This window comes from Pteronotus mesoamericanus, unplaced genomic scaffold (genome assembly GCF_021234165.1).
Source record: "Pteronotus mesoamericanus isolate MK-2021 breed Mesoamerican mustached bat unplaced genomic scaffold, CSHL_Meso_final contig_90, whole genome shotgun sequence".
Lineage (NCBI taxonomy): Eukaryota > Metazoa > Chordata > Mammalia > Chiroptera > Mormoopidae > Pteronotus > Pteronotus mesoamericanus.
Window position 1 is genome coordinate 22,305,860 of NW_026555277.1, and position 19,656 is coordinate 22,325,515.

Here is a 19,656-nt window from a genome sequence, read left to right on the forward strand (position 1 = left end):
TATGTTAAGTAAAACACCCTTTCTTTTGTCAGTATCCAAAGTCATGCTTGTTTAGTTTTAAAGGATTAAAATACTGGACAAAATTTAAAAATGAGCTGTGGCTGGTGTGGCTTAGGGACTGAGTGCCGGCTTGCGAACTGAAAGGCCGACGGTTCGATTCCCAGGCAGGGCACATGCTTGGGTTGTGGGTTGGGTCCCCAGTTGGGAGTGTGTGAGAGGCAACCTATCAATGTATCTCTTGCATAATGATGTTTCTCTCCCTCTCTTTCTCTCTCTCTTCCTGTGTCTCTAAAAATAAATTTAAAAAAAATTTAAAAATGAAACTTGATTTACATACTTGTGCCATCCTAAATTTCTTTTCCCCCCTGATTATCTGCTCTGTTTCTTTTCTTTCTTTTTTTAAAATTAATTTTGATTGTATTTTTTTTCCATTACCACTTAGTCCCCTTATACCCCCCTACCCCCATCCTACATTTCCACAGAACACAAAGGACTGGTTGATCTGTTTTTTCTTTCTGAGTAAGTATCTTTCAGCTTCTTGATCTTATCTTTTAAAGAAACAACAGCAATGTTATGCTACAGGGATAGACCAAGGTTTAAATGCCTTAGGGTCATCTCTTGGGATCTAAGAAAGAAAGCAAGTTCACAACTTACTATCATAATAGCCTTGCAATATTTCAGCAGGAAAATTATATCAACTCTGTAGGTTTTGGAAATATTTTCTGATGGGAGGAGGCAGGGTTTTCTTGAGAAAATGACTGTACCCTCCCTTTCCAGTAACAACTCTGGAAAGACAGTGGGGCCCTGGAGTTGTGATTTCTGCTGCAGGTTGCTAAGTAAGGAAGCACTGGATTAGTTACCTATCTTCTTTGCTTCCAAGACAAGACTCTCAAAGAGATCTATATATCCTATGAAAACAATCGTGGAGTTGGGGAGGATGGAAAAGGGAAGTGGTTAAACTGAGAGTTCTTTACATTGGGGCCTATAGACCTGGACTCCGTGCCCCTAGCGATTTGAGAACAGCTGTCTAACCCTTTAGTTAAATGATGTTTGTACCATACCCTTGCTAGTTCAACCCCAGGCTCATTTCACTGTCCTGGGCCCCAAGAACTTGACTGGTTCATCCTTCATTCTTGTGGTCCTTGATTCCTGTTTCCTCTGCTGGGAATTCTTTCCCTTGGGTTTGGCCAAAAAAGCAGAAATTACATTCCTTGTCTTTACTGTAGTCATTTTGTTTGTTTGTTTGTTTTTTTGTCTGAAGAGTTGGCTTTTAGCTACAAAGGTGTTAGAAGCACAAGCTTCCCATAAATAATGAAAAGTCATGAAGATTTCAAAATGCTTCTCTCTTAAAATTTATTTCACAAATGTACAAAAAGAAGACAAAAAACAAAACAACCACTCAACTATCAGGATCTTTACAAGTTCTAGTCTTACTGTTGGCTGTAAATCTGTGTTGAAATGTAAATGGAGGACTGGGTTTACTCTTGTCAAAGGTGTATCCCTGATTCTCTGCTTAGCCACTGCAATGGGCATCTTATTTAGAATCAGCCTGTTCCACCTGGGCTGGGCTGGACATTGGACAGAGCGCCTCAGTCTAGCCTGATGTAGATTTGGGTCAACTCTTCTGCTAAAGGTGATGGCAATTTTTAGTCTCTTCCAAAGTGTGCTTCCTATTTTTTTTTTTTTCTGCCAGGCCAGGGTTCCTGGAGAACCCATCCACTTTGGAACTCAGATCAATACTCATTATTTTGTGGTCCCAGCCTTCTTGGGTCTTATTTACTCCCTAGGAGCTTAAGTGAAGACATAACTTCCTTTTTTGGTTTCAGAGACTGAGCCCTGGGACTTAAGCTGCTCTTCCTTGGCCTTTGGTGATCTTCCCTGTGTCTTCTCCCTTGCCTGGTACCATCAACCCCTTCCTCCCTCCTTCTCTTTCTCCCTGGTAGGATCTTCTTCTTCTTTTTCATTGTTTTTAAAAACTTTATATTTTTAGAGAGAAGGAAGGGGAGTGAGAAAAAGAGAGAGAGAGAGAGACATCAACGTGAGAAAGGAGCATGCATCGATCAGTTGCCTCTTGCATGCCCCCAACCAGAAACTTGGCCTGCAACCTAAGCATGCGTCCTGGTTGGGAATTGAACTGGTGACCTTTTGGTTTGTGGGATGGCGCTCAACCCACTAAACCACGCCAGTCAGGGTTCCCTGGTTGTTTCTTCACAGCTATAATGAAGGTAATATATTCATGATGGCCATCAAGGCTGATTCCATTTTTAGTCAAATCTCAGCTTCTGAGATACGTCTGTCTCCAGTCTCCTTGGTGTCAAGGCCTAATGTCAGTAGTTGTTGCCATCAATCCAGAATTCTTTATCATTAATTTCAGCATCATTATTGGGCAATAAAATATTAACTCAGCAGACCTGGGTTGCCCAAACCCTGCACATTCTAAAGAAAAATTTAGCCTTTGACCAGCTCCTGGGAGATAACACCCACTAGGGAAGTTCAACCCGGGGGCTGCATGAGGCTCAGGATGGCTACGAAGGCGGTCGAACACAAAATTGTAAATTTACTTCAAACACTATGAGATTTTTTTGTGTGTGTGATTACGTGTCACAATGTATTTAATGTGTGGCCCAAGACAACGCTTCTTCTCCCAGTGTGGCCCAGATTCGCCAACAGGTTGGACACCCCTGATGCTAAGCCCTTGAAATAGCCTGCCTGATAAGCATGTCTTTGTTTACCTGAGGCTTTGGGCCTTGTGGCATCATTTGACCTCTGGGAGGGCTGAACACTGACTAGCTAAGGTCATCTATGCAGGTGACCTGTGCCTATGTGACTGATGCCTGAGAAGAACCCTGAATGCCAAGACTCAGGTGAGCCTCTCTGACTGGCAATACTTTGCGCATCTTCTCACACATTATTGCCGGGAGGATTAAATGCCGTCTGTGTGACTCCACTGGGAGGAGCAACCGGAAGCTTACACCCGGTCTGTCCTGGGCTCTGCCCTGCCTGCCTTTTCCCTTTGCTGATGTTAACCTGTGTCCTTTCACTGCAACAAACCAAACCATGAATGTAACAGCATTCTAAGGTCTGTGAGTCCATGTTGTGAATCACTGCGACTGAAGGCGCTCTCTGGGAGTGTTGATTCAGTCATCATCATTATCAATGTTATTGACCACTTCCTATGTGTGGTCAGCCGCTAAACCCTCTTCACATATTATCTTACTTAAACCTTACAACCCCATAAAGTCATAATTATTCTCTCCACACACCACTCCCCCATTTTATAGATAAGGAAATGGAGTGATTAGAGAAAGTAAATCAATTACGAAAGTTTGAGCTGGGATTCCAACTTAGGTCCCTCTGACTCCAGGGCCATGTCTTAGCTAAGTTAAAGCAGTGCATCGTTACGCTGTCCCCTGTTTTACATTCTGCCTTGCTCATTCCCTGTCTTAACCTGAGCAATGCCTCCAGCTTTGTCCTCTTGCTTTTGAGTGCTTCCCCTATCCTTTCTCTTCCCCTGATTCTCCCTCCTAAAGGAGTAGCCTTCCAGAGACCAGGTAGGAGAGTTTTTAGGTACAAAAATGTACGCTTAGTAATAGTATCTGATAATCCCCCTTCAGTAGTAAGAAGGGCCTATGTCCAAGCGCTGAAGAGAACAGTTTCGGTCCCTGCATCCTGGGACAAGCATGTTCAACGTGGACCCTGTTTCACAGCCTGTTGGAGTGCCAATAAACCTCTTCCAAGACAGCGTGAGAGGCAAGGAAAAAAATGTGAAGCGTGTGTGTGTATTTGTGTGTACGGGTGCGCACACGCCTCTTGGAGCGGGAAGCAGGCTCAGGAGGAAGGCGGCACCGTGGGCGTGCAGCCTGCATCTGTGTCCCATCTCACAGGAGCCATGTGACGGAGTGTATGTGTGCTGCTTTAGGGCCCTGCCAGTTATCTGCGGCTTAGCTTTCAGCAGAAGAGTCAGGAGACTGCATGTTTCTACGTGCTGTGGGGGTAGGGTCCAGAACCATGGGAAATAGAATGCAGTCTTGTAGGACAGGCTGCATACCTCTCCCAGCTCAGAGAAAAGCCAGGCTCAGGATAGGATATGGGGTGAACCAGCTGAGAATCGGGTAGGGAAACCAGGCCGCCTGCAGCACCGGAAATATTCACACGCCTCTCTTCCTACATCTGGTAGGAAGGGCTGCCTTTACCGAACAGGTGGCACTGTGAATGCTGCCAGCTTTCACGGAGTCTGGGCATCTAGAAATGCAAACGAGGCGGGGAGAGAAAGTGGGCCCTGGGGGTGGTGAAGGAGGTAGTGATACAGAGGAAGGAGGGCAGGAGGGAGGAGGGGGGAGGGTTTGCAAGGTGGAGAATGCAAAGGCCGACCTTATAGAGCAGCTCTTTTCAACTGGTGCGCTTGCGGCACACTGGTGTGCCACAAGGATTTTTAATACTTGGAGCACGGAGCTTTTTCCCCTTAGATTGTCATGTTAAAAAAATGACAACAGCCAATACAACAATAGCCATTGGTGTGAATGAATCAAAATTATATCTGTTTCTTGTCAGATTGGCAAAAAGATATATTTTTCAGTGTGCTGCAGAAATTTTAATAATTACGTTGGGTGTGCCATGAGACAAAAAGGGTTGAGTCACTGTGATAGAATAACCAGGGCAGGGCAGGTGTGGCCATTCTGAACTGAGTCGTGGTCTAGAATGAAAAGCCTTTTCCCATTAAGTTACTGTAAAACCAGGGCTCAGTCTAACACACGACATAACCCGTTGTTGTGGTTGCAAGGGTTCTGTATGAGTCAGCATTATAAAGCTGCCCCTTCAAAATGTGGGGTGAACTGAAACCCGTTTACAAACTTGTTTCTAAGCTGAGCTGTCTCATTTTAGCTTCCAGGAGACAGAGACTGAATCTGCTAATTGGCTTGACATGGCTTCCCACTCCGGCAGCCCCACACATAGCAGTTTCTGGAGTTACTTTAACAAACACATTTTGCTGCCAGTGATAACAAGGTAACAAGGTTTTTCTATTTGTCTTACTGCCAAATTCTCCAAGGCAGTATTTTTCTAATTTTTAGGGCTGTGAAATCCTTTGTGTCTCTGAATCCTAAAGATTTAAAAAATTTTTTTTATACGTTTATTGATTTTGAGAGAGTGAGAGCGAGACATTGATCGGCTGCCTCCCATACGCATCCCCACTCGGGACCAAAACTGCAAACTAGTTATGCGCCCTGGCCAGGGAATGGACCCGCGACCTTTGGTTGCACAGGAATGTTCCCACCAACCAATCCACACACACCAGCCAGGAGAATCCTAAAGTCTTTTTTTTTTTTTTTTTTTAAATGAAATCACTCTTTCTAAGGAAAAGTCCTAACCTGAAGGTGTTAATTATAACACCTTCCTGAGGAAAAAAAAAAATCTTTTTAAAAAAAAATATGTAGTCAGTTTTTAAATGACTACATAAAACATATTTTCCCCCAAATACATTTTTCTTTCTTCTCCCCAAAAGGAAGCTGTATATAGACACGGTGTTTGGGGTCACGTCTGGCTGAGCCAGGCTGCTCCGCTGGGCGCAGAGCGGAAACACCACCAGCACCACCGCTGCCTCCTGGAGTCCTCGCCGACAGGGCCCCCGGTTAAAGCAACCGCTCTTAGCAAGGTAATCAAAGCCAAGCAGGTAGGAGTGTTTTACACGGTAAATGCTTGCTCCAATAGAAGAACTTTTGCAACAAAAATGCTCTAGCCTTCCTAATAACACCTGCTTTTTGTTGAAGCTTAAAGCTAATGATCCAAGAAATATGTGGCTGCTAGTCTTGAGTCATTTTTTCTGCCCTCACCACGTCAACTTGATTTAATATGGAATCTTTTACAGCCTTTGGGAGGGGTACATTTTGAAGGTCATTCATAGTTATGGGTATTTGATGGAGACTTCAACTCTAATATTTACAGAGTGACTTGTACTTACACAGTGCTTTACATGTACTTAAATGCATATTTAATTTAATTTCAAAAGGAGAAGTACTGTGTTTGACCCTCATTTCTTTTCTTTTTTTTTTAAGATTTCATTTATTTATTTTTAGAGAGAGGGGCAGGGAGGAAGAGTGGGAGAGAAACATCCATTGGCTGCCTGCACACTCCCAACCAGGGGCCTGGCCTGCAACCCAGGCATGTCCCTGCCTGGACTCGAACTGGTGACCTTTTGCTTTGCGGGATGGTGTCCAACCCCCTGAGCCACACCAGTCAGAGCACCCTCATTTCTATTTGAGGAATAGACATAGTCATGCTGTTACTTTCCTTCTGGTTGTAAGGAGCGTTTTCCTTATGGTTATAAGGAGCTTATTAAGAGAGTAGTTTTGGACTGTCCAGTGCTCATGTTCTAGCGCCAGACATCTGACCCTCTCATCTCTTCCCCTGCCAGAGCAAACTGTGTTTTGACAACACCATTCAAAGGCAAATGCAAAAAAAAAAAAATGCTAGTATCTGTGCTTATTAAAAAACCTTTTTTGTACAGTACAGGATTGTATGGCAGTGGGAATTTTGACATATTTCAGTTTAAAAACCATGTAGTAGTTTAATCAAATGCAAATGCTGATACAGGCCCAGATTTGTTCAAAGAGGCTTTAAGGAGACTTAAACCCAGCAAACACCTAGGGTGTCAGTGTGGGGAGCCAGGCTTCAGGAGACCTGCTGTGGGAACGAATGTAATTTCTGAAGATCTGAGGAACAGACCTGGATCATGACAGAGGCTAGTTGCCAGGGAAGCTGTGGCTGAGGACTGTCCAGGTGCCACCGAGCTGATGTGAAGATAGGTGGTGCAACCACAGATTTCTGTTTCTTTGATCTCTCTGCCAGGAAGAACAATTACAGCCTTTCAGTTACAGTTTTTCTGCCCGAGCAGCAAGATCAGAGGCTTAAGAAGAAGGCTATTATTTTTTTTGAGAGCTACTTAGTCCCAGGCTACTTCAAATCTATTGAAACTGCCTCGGGACTTTTGCACGAGCTATTCTCTGCCTCGATCACGCCATCGCCAGCTTTATGCTTGTTCCTTCACCTCATTCAGGCCTCAGCTTAAATGTGAACACCCAGAGAAACTTCTCAATAAACTATATAAAAATAATCTATAGTAAATTTCTCCACTGCATTCTAGCCTCCTACTCTTCCATTTTGCTTCACAGGATTTATCACCACCTGAAATTATTTCGTTTGTTTACTGCCTGGTTTCCCCAATAAAGTATAAGCTCCATGTGAGCAAAGGTTGACTAATTCGCTATTTCTTTAGATTCCCAGTGGTTCCTGACCCATGGAAGGGACTGAATAAATGTTAGAGGAAGGGACTGAATAAATGTTAGATGAATGAATGATTACATGATGGTGATGAAAGCAGGAGCCGCATCCACGACTCCTTTGACTTTAAGAAAAAGTTAAGGCTCAGTCAGGAAAGTTTTGTTCCATTGCATGGGGATAAACCAGAGTCAGCCAAGCACTTAAAATGAACAGTAATTGTTTCTTTCTCTCTGCTACACTGTAAACAACTGGAAGCAACTTGAGAGCAGGGACCTGTACCTGGGTCACCACTATACTCTTGGTACCTCAAACTATGCAAGAAGGAAAGTATCACATTAATTTCTTGAATGTGATTAAAAAATCAATGTGATTTTTTTATCAATGTGAAAGGTGAGTAGGGGTGCGCCAGGTGAGGAAAAGAGGGAAGGCGGTTCTGAGCAGAAGCCAGAGCCTCTGTCCTTTATACGAGGACCAGACAGAATAAGGCCATGTGGCAGGGTGGAGAGAGCAGGCTGAGTGGGAGGGCCGCAGGCGGCTGGAGAGCGGGGTGGGGCCTGCCGCGCCGGACTGCACAGGTTTCTAGACTTGGCCGGGCAAATTTCAAAGTTTTATCTTTAACCCAAGAGCAATGGGAACCTTTTCACCTTGCACACGTGCTAGAGTGACCTGAACGTATTTGTCACACCATAAATCTCTGGCTGCGGTGGGTGTCAGGAGACCATTAGGAGGCTGCTCTGTCTGTCCCAGGCTAGAGAGATGGCAGTTGGACACAGGAGCCCTAGAGAGTAAGTGGAGGTAACCCTCTTTTATTCACTGCTGTATTCCCAGCACTCAGAATAGTGCCTGGCACCTATTAGATACTCAACAAATGTTTGTTTAGTGAATACATAATAGAGTGGTTAGAGATGGAAGGCCTAGAGCGGTGCAGGAGATTGTTAGGGGTTAAAATGGACAGGACACGGTGAAGGACTGGCTGCTGAGGACGAGAAAGAAACGTCAGGTCAACTCTTGGGTTTCTGGTTCACATTACTACATGGATGGAGGAGTACTGCCATTTCCTGCGACAGGAAGCAGCCGAGGAATCTATATTTTGTGTTGCTGGTCCTCTCTGTGAGACCAGGGGTCAGGACTTCCTCCTCGCTGCTTCCCCTGGGAGGCCCCCCTCACGGCGGCTCCTGTGGGCAGCCATGGGGGGCGGGGCGGGGACCTGGAGACCACAACAGAGGAACTCTTGAATCTCTGACTCCTCAAGGATTTGAAGGGCTTATATTCTCATTGTTTCAAAAATATATGAGGTCACTGGAGTGGCAGGAATACTGCATGTCAGGATACATATGAAGGATAAATGGTCACTCTCAACACAGTCTGAGCAGTAACAAGGGGCTTATTATTAAGAAGTTAAACATTCTACCCTGCCCTCATCTCCAAAACTTATGCCAGTGGCTATAAATAAAGGTTATGAGTTTGTGGGAAAAATGAGTTTGGCCGGTTGTTTTCTTTTTGGGTTTAGGCAACTACTTTTTGAGGGATCTTTCAAGGGAAAAAATATCTTCTCAATCCAGATTTCCTGTGAATGAGGCTCACAGAGTCACTCCCATTTACACTGTTCAAGTCTTTTCAAATACTTATGTCAGGGATATCCCAATTCTGTAAAACGAGTAGTATATAAATAAGGTATATTTTACATAGGAACATATATGAATTAAAAGATGGGTGAAGGGAGGGCGGTCAGACTGATGACAGATCCTGGAGCAGTGTAGCGGCTGTGTATCTGGCCCTGGCTGCTGTGGCTCAGGGGGTTGAGTGCCGGCCTGCGAACCAAACAGTCACTGGTTTGATTCCTGGTCAGGGCACGTGCCTGGGTTGCAGGCCAGGTCCCTAGCTGGGGGCGTGTGAGAGGCAACCGCACATTGGTGTTTCTCGCCCTCTCTTTCTCCTTCCCTTCCCCTCTCTCTAGAAATGAATAAATAAAATCTTAAAATAAATTGTGTGTCTATATATAAAAAATTTATCAAAAAAAGATGGTTGAAAGTGTGGGTGTGTGTGCATTATGGTGATTTCTGGTTAGTGAGATTATGGCTGATTTTAACTTCTAATAATTTGATTAGACACCTAATTTACCTAAGAGGTATGAGAAACAGGAAAAAGAAAATTACCTATTAGGAAAATGAACAATAATTCCATACCACCTGTGTGAACTGATCCGCGCAGGCCATTCGACCCCATTCTGGAGTTGCTGGGCTCTTCACTGGGAAGTCTTCAGCTATATTTCTCTCTCCCTGCATGTTGTGGCCACAGGATCAATGATGGCAAGGAATACAGATGACCCCAGGGCCACTCCGGACTCCCCTAGGCCCTGCAGGGAAGCGCGTTTATTTTAGAAGCTTCTACATTGGACCTCAAGCCACTAGAAGCAAGGGGCCAGGTTTTGCTCACCATTGTATCCCCAACCCCTAGTACAGTGTCTTGCACGCAGAAGGTTCTCCACAAAAGTTTGTTGATTGACTTACTGACTGAATGAAGTTTGAGTGCTCTTAAAAATCCCAGTATCACATGAATTTCCCCTATCTTTAATCCTGTTTGGGCTAAATCTTCAGTCTATAGGAAAGATGGTTGTGTGTGTGTGTGTGTGTGCGTGTGTGTGTGTGTATGTGTGTGGTGAGGGTAGGGTACCCTATTCAGAAAAACACATTCAGCGGATTGAACCAGCCAGCTTCATGAACAGAGAGAAATGCCTCATGATGACTGCAAGGCCAGGAGAGGCAGGGTGGTCTGGAAGAAAGAGTACAGGCTTTGGTACCAGAAGATGGGTTGCAAGCCCATCACCTGTAAGAAATAGGTAACATGAATGAGTGATGTGAAAAGATGAAAGTCAGTAAGAACGAGCAGGGTTTATGGCAAAGTAGAGATACCTGTGTCCTGTCTAAAGTAGGCAGCTGACCTTCATTTCTAGCTGGTTGCCAATTCAACCAAGATGATCAGATAATCCAATTTTTTAAGAGAAGTTAGATATTTGTATTTTCCAGTAAAATTCCCTGACTTTAAAAAATACCGCGAGGGACAAAGGAAACACATGTGCAGGCTGGATTGGCCAGTGGCCCCAGGTGGCAGCTCCTGAGCTGGACAGGCTGAATCTGAATCCTGGCCCTTACTCCCTGTGTTTCTCTGGGCGAGACTCTCCCTCTGAGTCCTTCTTCCTTTATCAATGAAATGCAGGCAATGATTCCTATCTGACAGGATGCTGTGAAGTTCAGGAAGCACAAAACCACCTAGCACAGCACCTGGTGCTTGGTAGGTCCCTCTGATTGTGACTTAGTAGACTTCATGCACACCTGCAGACCCATGATTTTCCTGCAGGTCCGCCTGTGTGTGGCCAGCCACAACCACAGGAACCCAAGGGTCCTGCTTGCCTTGGCATACTTGGTGGCCTGGAAGCTACTTTCTGTGGGCTCTGAGCATTCTTTGCCTTTTCCCTTTTGAGTGATTTCCAACCCAAAGAGAACCTGAAGGTGCTGCTGATTGTCCTTCCTTTCAAGCGTGCCCCTCTTCATCCCCCTACGCCCCAAGGGAGCTCCTGGGCTCTAGCTGGATCCAGTGTGGAAATGATAAAATTCCAGAAGAGAGATGTGGACCCATTTATTTATTTACTTTTGGCATTAATTTGCCACCATTAGTAAGAGGCGTCCGAGAAGATTTTAAACAAAATTTTAATACTACATCTCAAACCTAAATGAAGCTGCAGCGGTGAGGGTGGATGTCATGTAATGTGCACGCAGCAGTGCAAACACACGCTGGCTTTTATTTTAATTTGCATTTTCATTAGCTCAGCAATTGCTCAGGGTTCGCGTCTTTCCTTCCTGACACTATTGACCCAGGGTCCAGAATAGTTCTTTATCGTGGAGGGCTACCTTGTGCAATGAAGGCTATTTAGCAGCGTCCCCGGCCTGTACCCACTAGAAGTAACATCTTCCCCCCTAGTTGTGACAACCAGAAACATCTCCAGATGTTGCCAAATGTTTCCTGGGGGGCAAAATCCCCCACTCGTTTCTGCCTCAGTTGTGAAACATGGCTTTAGATTTTTTCTGGGTATGGCTGGGGACCCCGAGCCCTTGGAGGTGCGTGATTTGCCTAATACCACAGAGAGCGGGTGGGGCTGGGGGGGGGATCCAGGTTTTCTGAGGCCTAGTCCAGGATTTTCTGTTCCTGCTGCTGTTGCTTTCTGAGATTTCAGGAGCATCGTGCCCTCATTCTCTTTCGATGGTTTAGTCTTACAGTTCTTAAGTGAAACTGTAATTCTATCCAGTTGATGCTTTTTGCTGAATTTTAGAGTTCCCGGTGACAGAAGATTTAATAAATAAAATCCTTGGCCCCAGATTCCCTGACTCTCACTTTTCTCTAGGTGATGCATCTCCAAATTCTAACAGTCTCTCTTGGGTTGGTCCTCATAATGGTTGACATTCATTTTTTATTTTGTCCAGCTGTTTTCATTTATTATGCTGCCCGACCCACCACATTGCGCAGTGGCTGGTTTGGGTGCTTACTTTGGAGGCATAGATGGTTAGTGGGTTTGGTGACGACGGCCACGAGGAGACATTGAACTCCCCTAGGACATCCGTGATGGTTGGGATTTTGTGCTCGTCTGGGCTTCGCGAGTACAGGACACCTTCTGGGGAATATTTCGGCTCTTCAGGGGTTTAGAGGCCCATTCCCTGAATAAACGCACCTTCAATCTGAAGGGGAAAAATGTCAAACTTGCGGTGCCGGCTGCTTTTCAGAAGGCCGTTTCCGCTCCCCAGCGGCCCGCCCCTCGGGACGCGGCAGTGCCCGGCCGACCTGCCCGACGTCGATGGCTGGACCGAGGCTGCTACCTGCGTCCATGCCAACGTCTGTGCTTATTTTCTGCCAAAGCTCAGAATTACCTCCGTGTGAAAACGTGAATTGAAAAGATTATTTTAAAAATTTATTCACGTGGTCCCAAATTACTGCAGAACCCTTGCTAGTTAATTAACACTGCGTTGGCACCCCGCCGGCATTAGAGGTGGCGGGGCAGCTGCGGAGCCCTTCACAGTCAGCGCCGGCGCTGCCAGCGGCCCCAGGGGGTATTTTGTGTTCACAGTTTTGACACCTCTTAAGTGCATCTAAAGTCCGCAGCATGTTGGTGTACTGGAGTGTCACTCAGTAAATAATTGAGCCTGGTTGTTCATCTGATTCTCAACTTGGATTTGTTGCTCTAATATAATTCACGGACTCATCTAGTTCTCATGATGGTTTAGTGCAGGAGGTTTTATTGTGTTTTACTGAGGAAACTATGGAGCTACAGTGGTATATATGAATCTGCGGATTTGCGAGACCTTGAAACATAGTAAGGGCGAATGCTGAGACCACCTTAGACTTTGCTAATCTACTTCCTCCCCGAGAAAACTCACACTAACCTGACCCTTTTGTTTTTGCACTGGCATGTGTACGCAGGGCATTAAGGGGCCACAGAAGGCCCCCAAGTGCCTGTGGTCTATCGCAGGATGGTCTCTGAGCTTCCCTTCTGCCCCCATGCCTGGTGTTTGTTCTAATATCACCAGTCTCTGGTTAGACCCCCTCCCTGGGTTCTTGCTCTCTATCTAGCTCTTTGAAAAGGAAATTCTCTTTTGACTCAAACTCTGGCCTTTCATACAACCTCCTGCGGGCACTGGACGAGCGTGCGTGCATTCTCAACCTCAACAGGGCAGGAGGCTGCACGCTGCTCAGGGCTGGCCTTCAATTTACTCCCGTCTTGAAACCGGTCTTATTTTGCCTTGTGGGTGTTGGACAACAAGAAGAGATGGCTTCGCACTGACTGAATCATCAGATGTTTTCATTGACGCACCCCATTCTCTGACTTCTCTTCAATTAAAAGAATAAACTATTGATCCTGAAATGACTGAACCTTAAACTGTAATAAGGGAGGCACCATAAATTCTGGAAGATCCCATCAGGCCCATTCCTTTGGGGATTTATACCAAGGACCTCAGGTGGAATCACCAGATATAATAAGTATGTCCCAACTATTGCATAGAGCATAGTTATACCAGAAAATTATTTTGTTGTTTCTCTGAAATTCAAATTTAACTGGGTGTCCTGTATTTTTATTTGCTAAATCTGGCATCACTACCTTAAAGGTAGAGGATCAGAAAACTAGTTGATTTCTAATAACAGCTTCCCATCTAGCGCGGAGCCTCCGGTGGGTTAACAGGGGACCCAACACTGAGGCTGGAGAGAGGCACTGACGTTTGGGCCTTTGCAGGTGATCACCTGCCACCCCGGATTCCTGGTTTGCCACACGGAGCTGTGCCAACATTATCGTTATCTGTGCATGTCACAGTGTGAAACATTAGGAAACACAGTTTTAGTAATCTGTGATCTTAATTTCATGAGTTACTTCTTAACAATGATCCTTAATAATGAAAAGGGAGACAGCATAGTAGTGTGTCCTAAGGGTGAACGTGAGTGACACGTGAAGGCAACTGCTCTCTGGATATCCCTTCGTTTACTGTATTTTTAAAAATCTCATTCCTGGAATTTTTATGTGGCGGACAAGTTAACCAACAATGGGGCAATCAAAGGCATTTTCATAGGATTTCCAAGTCAGTATTACAAAGTCCTTTCTATTTCACATGAATTGACCATTTCTATTTCAGAGCAAGATGGTTCAAGATGATATCAGAGTGATTTGTGCATGGGATTTAGATGCGTCACTGGTCAATCCTGTAAATTTCCTAACAGTTTACTATACTTTGGACTATATTATATTCTATTTAAGGTTTCTGTAATCTTTGTTCCCAGGATGGCATTTGGGGTATATTCACAGGCTTATGGTGAGAGGTATTCATTTTTGCTTAAATATGACTCCTTACCTTCAGTAGTAAGTGCTGTAGGTGTTTTCTTGGGTGCCCAATTAAATAACAAACACAAAATTATTTTCACAACCTTCCCCTTGCCCTCCCATCCCCAATCTATTTCTTTAGATGCAGCAGTACCCTTGGGATAATTGATTTTTGAGAAAGTTTATCATATTGCTATGTGCTTTCAAAATGTTTACTCAAAACAACTTGCTAAATTACCTATTCCTTCATTCCTTCATATTAGATAACTTGATCTTCTTTTAGAAACAACCCCCCCTTTTCTTGCAAAATATTTTGGAAAGTTGATTTTATTATCTGAGGTAGAATAAGAAACAATGCATTTTAGGCTGTCATGAACAATTCCTGCCTGAACTACTTCTTTTTAAGTGGAAATTCAGGATAAAGCTGGATTTCTAGACATTCCCACAGAAACAGACAGAATCTTGTTCTTACTATACACATGTATTACATGATGAAAGTGGGCTATTAATGTACACGGCAATTTTGTTATTGTTTTAACTTGCCAGGAGGAAAGTTATGTTACCTTGTGAGCTCCTATCAGGCCGTCAGTTTCAACCTTGGAACAGGCTGCTCCATAGATACAGTAAGGAAATGGTACCCCCCCCTTCTCCCAGTCCATGAAGGCCTTGTAGCCCCTGTAGAAAAAACACCCTTTAGCTTGGCATATGCATGTGTCTGCTTATGTGTGGAAACAGTACTGATTCATTTTAATAGTCACCAAAGTTATGAAGTTATGATAGCATTTTATTGCTGTTTATTGCAACTGCTTTTTCTCCTTTTAAAAAAAAATCCTCACCCACGGATATGTTTATTGATTTTTGAGAGAGAGAGAAATGCCAGTTGGTGGCCTCCTGCATGTACCCTAATCGAGGATTGAACCCGCAACCCAGTTATGTACTGTGACCGAGAATCAAACCCGCAACCTTTTGGTGTACAAGGACTATGCTCCAACCAAATGAGACAGCCAGCCAGGGCTAAACTGTCTTTTCAACTCATTTGAACCACTACATGTATTTATAACTTAGCTAGTTATAGCAACACTGCTCTTCGCCTCGATTTCAAAGAGGATAATCTCTGTGCTATAGTTAGGATGTCAAAAACAAGGAGAAGCCAACGGATGGTTTAGGTTCAGACCTCTAGGTCTGTGTTTTGATGGGTTAGGTTTGTGCTTTAGCTCTACATGTTAAGAACCTCAAATGATTTTATCAGCATTCCCAGAGGGACCCCCTAACTGATAAAAAAAGGGGGGCTGGCAATTCAATGCATTAATTTATAATGGCAAGTGTACCCAGCTAGGGGCAGATTTGCTCTCTTCTTGGTAACTGAACTCAGGAATTTAGAACTCATAATATACAGGGCACTGGGCTGGGCTGTTACCTCCTTTCCTTCTTTCTCCATAAGGGTCTCTCTCTCTCTCTCTCTCTCTCTCAGTGGTTTGTTTCATTAGATTGTTAAACTAATGTCATACTGTCCTAGGAGTTGACAATCAGCTCTCTTCTCTGCGCTTCATTGAATTAACCGGTATTGACCATGGCCCCCCTACTGCTGGGCTGCACAGACGCTGATGGTGGCGGTCGCCCTGCCCACCTCCTCCTGTCCAGCGAGCAGCTTCATCTCGGAAAGATTTTTATGGTATTGGGAAGAAGATTTGTAAAACTGAGTTTCAAGTTATTTCTTTTTATTATTACAATAAAGAATATTATTATTCTTTATTTTTCCACAATAACGTAAATGATAATTAGATGTTGTAAGTCGTGTTTTACTTTTTTTTTTTTAACCCAATAGGAGTATTTTTATTTAATATATCTTTGGACATAGCTCAAAGGACTATGTGAAGTCATAGAATTTGGGCCCTAGAAGGGACCTCAGAGACCACATAATAAAAACATACTTTGCAAATGGCCCGGAGTGACTGGGCTACCTCACATGTTCTCAGCAAAGTCAAGACGTTATTATGGTAATTTTTACCTGAAGTGTCCTGTGGCTGAAAGACTGATTCTTTGTTCAAAAGTAGCTTTTATCTGCAGAATGAGCATATTTAGTTAAAGTAAAATAAATATACCATCTGACAGATGAAAATGAGAACATTCAGAATGAAAATATGTCTCAAAAGTGACATCTGATCATTGTTGTTGATGCTTTGTTACCAATAATAGAACTCATCATAGTTATTTTTTCCCTCAGCTGGTCCATTAACAGCTTCCTTCTGATGGAGTTCAGAAGTCTGAATTAAATAAATAAGATGGAATCCTGCTGCACATCCGTGATGTATGGGCTTAGTTCACAAGGTATTTGGGCCTTCATTTCTAAATGTCAGCGCTCTAGACAGTGCACGTGCAAGTGTGAGATAATTGTGCTAATGGGCTAGTATGGAGGGTATTGTAAAGTTGGATTAAGTGAGTCACTTCCCTTCAGATCGATTCAATAGCAATTATGTCTTAGTTTTCTTCCTCCCTACTCAACACATCATTTGTGTGTGTGTGTGTGTGTGTGTGTGGTTGAGGAAGGCTCCCTCTTTTCCTCTTCTTTCTTATCTAAGCAGGGTGGGCACGGCCTTCTGGGTGTTCTTCATACACTTCCATTCCGCTTCTCAGTCATGCTGTTCCATGTGTGCTCTCTCCATACACACCTGGTGCACATCATGGAATAGCCGTCTCAGCCTTTGAGCCATTGGTGATCTTGCCCACTCTTAGAAGAACTGTCCGTCTGTACGTGATATGGCTGTGTGCTGCCATGGTGCTCTTGGCACTGGTTTGCATTATTTTCTTGTTTGTAGTAACAGAGTGAACCACTCACCCAGTCTTCCCATGTGCCTTCTGGATTTTCCTTAATGATGGGCTCAAGGCGTTTCAGAAGGAGCTGACAAGCATCCTTGACGGAGTAAAGAAGTGAATTCCCATTAGAGCAGAGCTCAGTGGTTAGGGTTTGTGTAGAAGAATATTAATTGATAATTGATTAGGTCAGAGAATACTTACGGAGCCAATGAGACAGTGAGACAACGCCAACACAGCCGCTGACCTTGAGAAGAAGTTCAGTCATTGCAGTGCCTCTTCCCTTCCCTCTTCACTTCCTGTGAAAAGGCAGCTCAGCTGAATTTCTACTCTCAGGTCCCTTTTCTAAAAATATTCATGTTCTTAATTCCTCCTTCTCTTTTTCTTCATTTTTGACTTATACCTCTTTCTTCATTTTTTGTTATTTTCCAGCCATTAAAATAAATAGGACAAAACATCTTATTTTCATTGAAATTTGTGCTTTCAAACCTGTAACAATGACATGCCAGTATCTTTCCAGGTCTGAAACATTATTCAACTCGCTGTCCATCCCTCTCTCTATTCATTCATCCACCATCAAAGTCCCGCAACAGTGATCTTTGGTTTGGGCTTGAAGTGAAGAAATAATTGTTTGTTTTTATGAGTACCTAGATCTACAAAGTTTCTGAGACTCAAAACTGAAACCTAGAACTCACTGTTCTAGAACAGCAGTTTTCAACCTTTTTCATCTCATGGCATATGGAAACTAATTACTAAAATTCTGCAGCACACCAAAAATATATTATACTTTTTGCTAATCTGACAATAAAATAGGTATAATTTTGATTCGTTCACACCAGATGGCTATGGTCATTTTTTAAAAAAAGACTTTATTTATTTATTTTTCGAGAGAGGGGGAGGGAGGGAGAGAAAGAGGGAGAGAAACATCAATGTATGGTTATCCCTCACATGCCCCCACCGGGGACCTGGCCTGCAACCCAGACATGTGTGCAAATCGAACCAGCGACCCTTTGGTTCATAGGCTGGTGCTCAATACACTGCCCTTTTTTTTTTTTTTTTTTTTAAATATTTGACAATTTAAGGGAAAAGAGGTTAGTGTCCCTGACTAAAAAGTCAGTTATTGCATGTTTGAACAATTCTTGTGGCACACCAGTTGAAAATTGCTGTTCTAGAAGATGAATTAATACTTAGTTTAGGCTGACAACTCCCATACACACTGGATTGTTCCTATCTTGTGTTTGAGGCTACCCAAAATTAGAGCTGATGAACTTGAGGTTTCCCACACATTTGTTCTGAGTAAAAAGTATCTCTGGTTTTTGAGCCCCTTAGGGGTGTCCTCACAAAGATAAGATGGATTTAAAGTGGTTCCTTTTGGTAGCTTACAGGCAGTGTTCTGGGAGTGAGGGTATACGCCTCCCCACAATACCCCAATAGAAAAAGTGGACAGTTTATAATATAAGCATGGCAAAAAGAGATGACTTCAAAAGTACTTGCAATCAGATATTTGAATGAAGGAATATGAAGTCATGGTTCTATTCTGAAAAAGTAAAAATGAACAGTTTTTTTTTTAAACATTAGTTTGAAAATAAGTACAAGCAGAAAAGATGAGTACTCTGGTAGAACTCCACAGATGTAGACACTTTAATTGTACCTTACCTACCTGGCTGGGGTTCTGTCTGCCTACCCACCTGCAAGAACTTATTTGTGTCAGGTGAAACATGCACAGCTCTGTATTACTTGGCACCCGGATTTCTTCTTTCTGTGTCTTTCTGGGACAGAGACTGCCTGTGCACCAAAATCCATTCCCCGCTTTTCCCCTAGTGGCTGGGCACATGGTTTCCCACTACTCTGCATCTTCCCAACCCCGCTGCAGTTCGCGGTGGCCTGAGACGGGTTGTGCTAGTGGAGGAGGAGTGGAAGTGACCTGCATCACTGCCCGGTCTGCCCTCCATGCTCTCTCCCTCCCCCGGCTCACCGGATGATGGTGCTCAGGACACCCTTGAAAGCCACATGATGGAGATGAAGGAACTGCCATCACTCTGGGTGCTTGAATGACTGAACATGCCCTCTGGACTTTTACATGTACAAGAAAGGGACTTCTCTTATGCTTCAGCCACTCTGTCCTGGGTCTGTCACTTCAGTTTTGCCGACTTCAACTAACACACTCTTCTGACATTTCAAGTAACCTTAGCCTATGTTTGGTGACACAGATGACTTCTCTGAAGCCAACCACTTGTACCTGTATCCAGCTAAGAAAACCAGAGATGTGGTAAAAGTACCCCAGGAAAGACAGACAGGAGGAACCACCTGCCCGGCCCTGCCATTGACATCTGAAATGATGGATGCTGCCGTAGCGATTGCATTGGGCACCGTGGCTGTTCTTGTTTCAGAGAGGTGTATACAAGACACGGGTATTTTTAATTCACGGCTGGCCACCTAAGAGAAAAATAAATATTTTCAAGTTCAGCAAGGAATTCTAAGAAGATTTGAGTCATTGTTTTTCTTAATAAAAATTACTGTTTTTATTATGTTCATGATATCCTTTAAAGCCTAATATAATGTCTTGTAAAAAATTAAAACCACTTTTTAGTAGAGCCTCATGCTGATTTTTTATGTGTTTTTGGGGGTAATTTTCCACGGTGATTCTTTCATTTAAATTTAGTGCATTTAGGATGTTAAAGATGTCATTTTTTCCCCTAAGTTTTACATGTGCA

General features: G+C 43.7%; 1 protein-coding gene across 1 annotated transcript in view; it reads right to left on the reverse strand.

The window, feature by feature from the left end:
* Positions 1-571: 571 nt before the first annotated feature.
* The window catches only part of LOC129080661 (aldehyde oxidase 2-like), a 70,761-nt gene continuing 51,676 nt past the window's right edge, over positions 572-19,656 (reverse strand). The window contains 9 exon segments of the mRNA XM_054586179.1: positions 572-625; positions 9,462-9,542; positions 9,545-9,631; positions 11,817-12,005; positions 12,109-12,174; positions 14,695-14,806; positions 16,140-16,192; positions 16,968-17,042; positions 19,250-19,380. Coding sequence (XP_054442154.1) covers positions 572-625; positions 9,462-9,542; positions 9,545-9,631; positions 11,817-12,005; positions 12,109-12,174; positions 14,695-14,806; positions 16,140-16,192; positions 16,968-17,042; positions 19,250-19,380 — 848 coding nt within the window.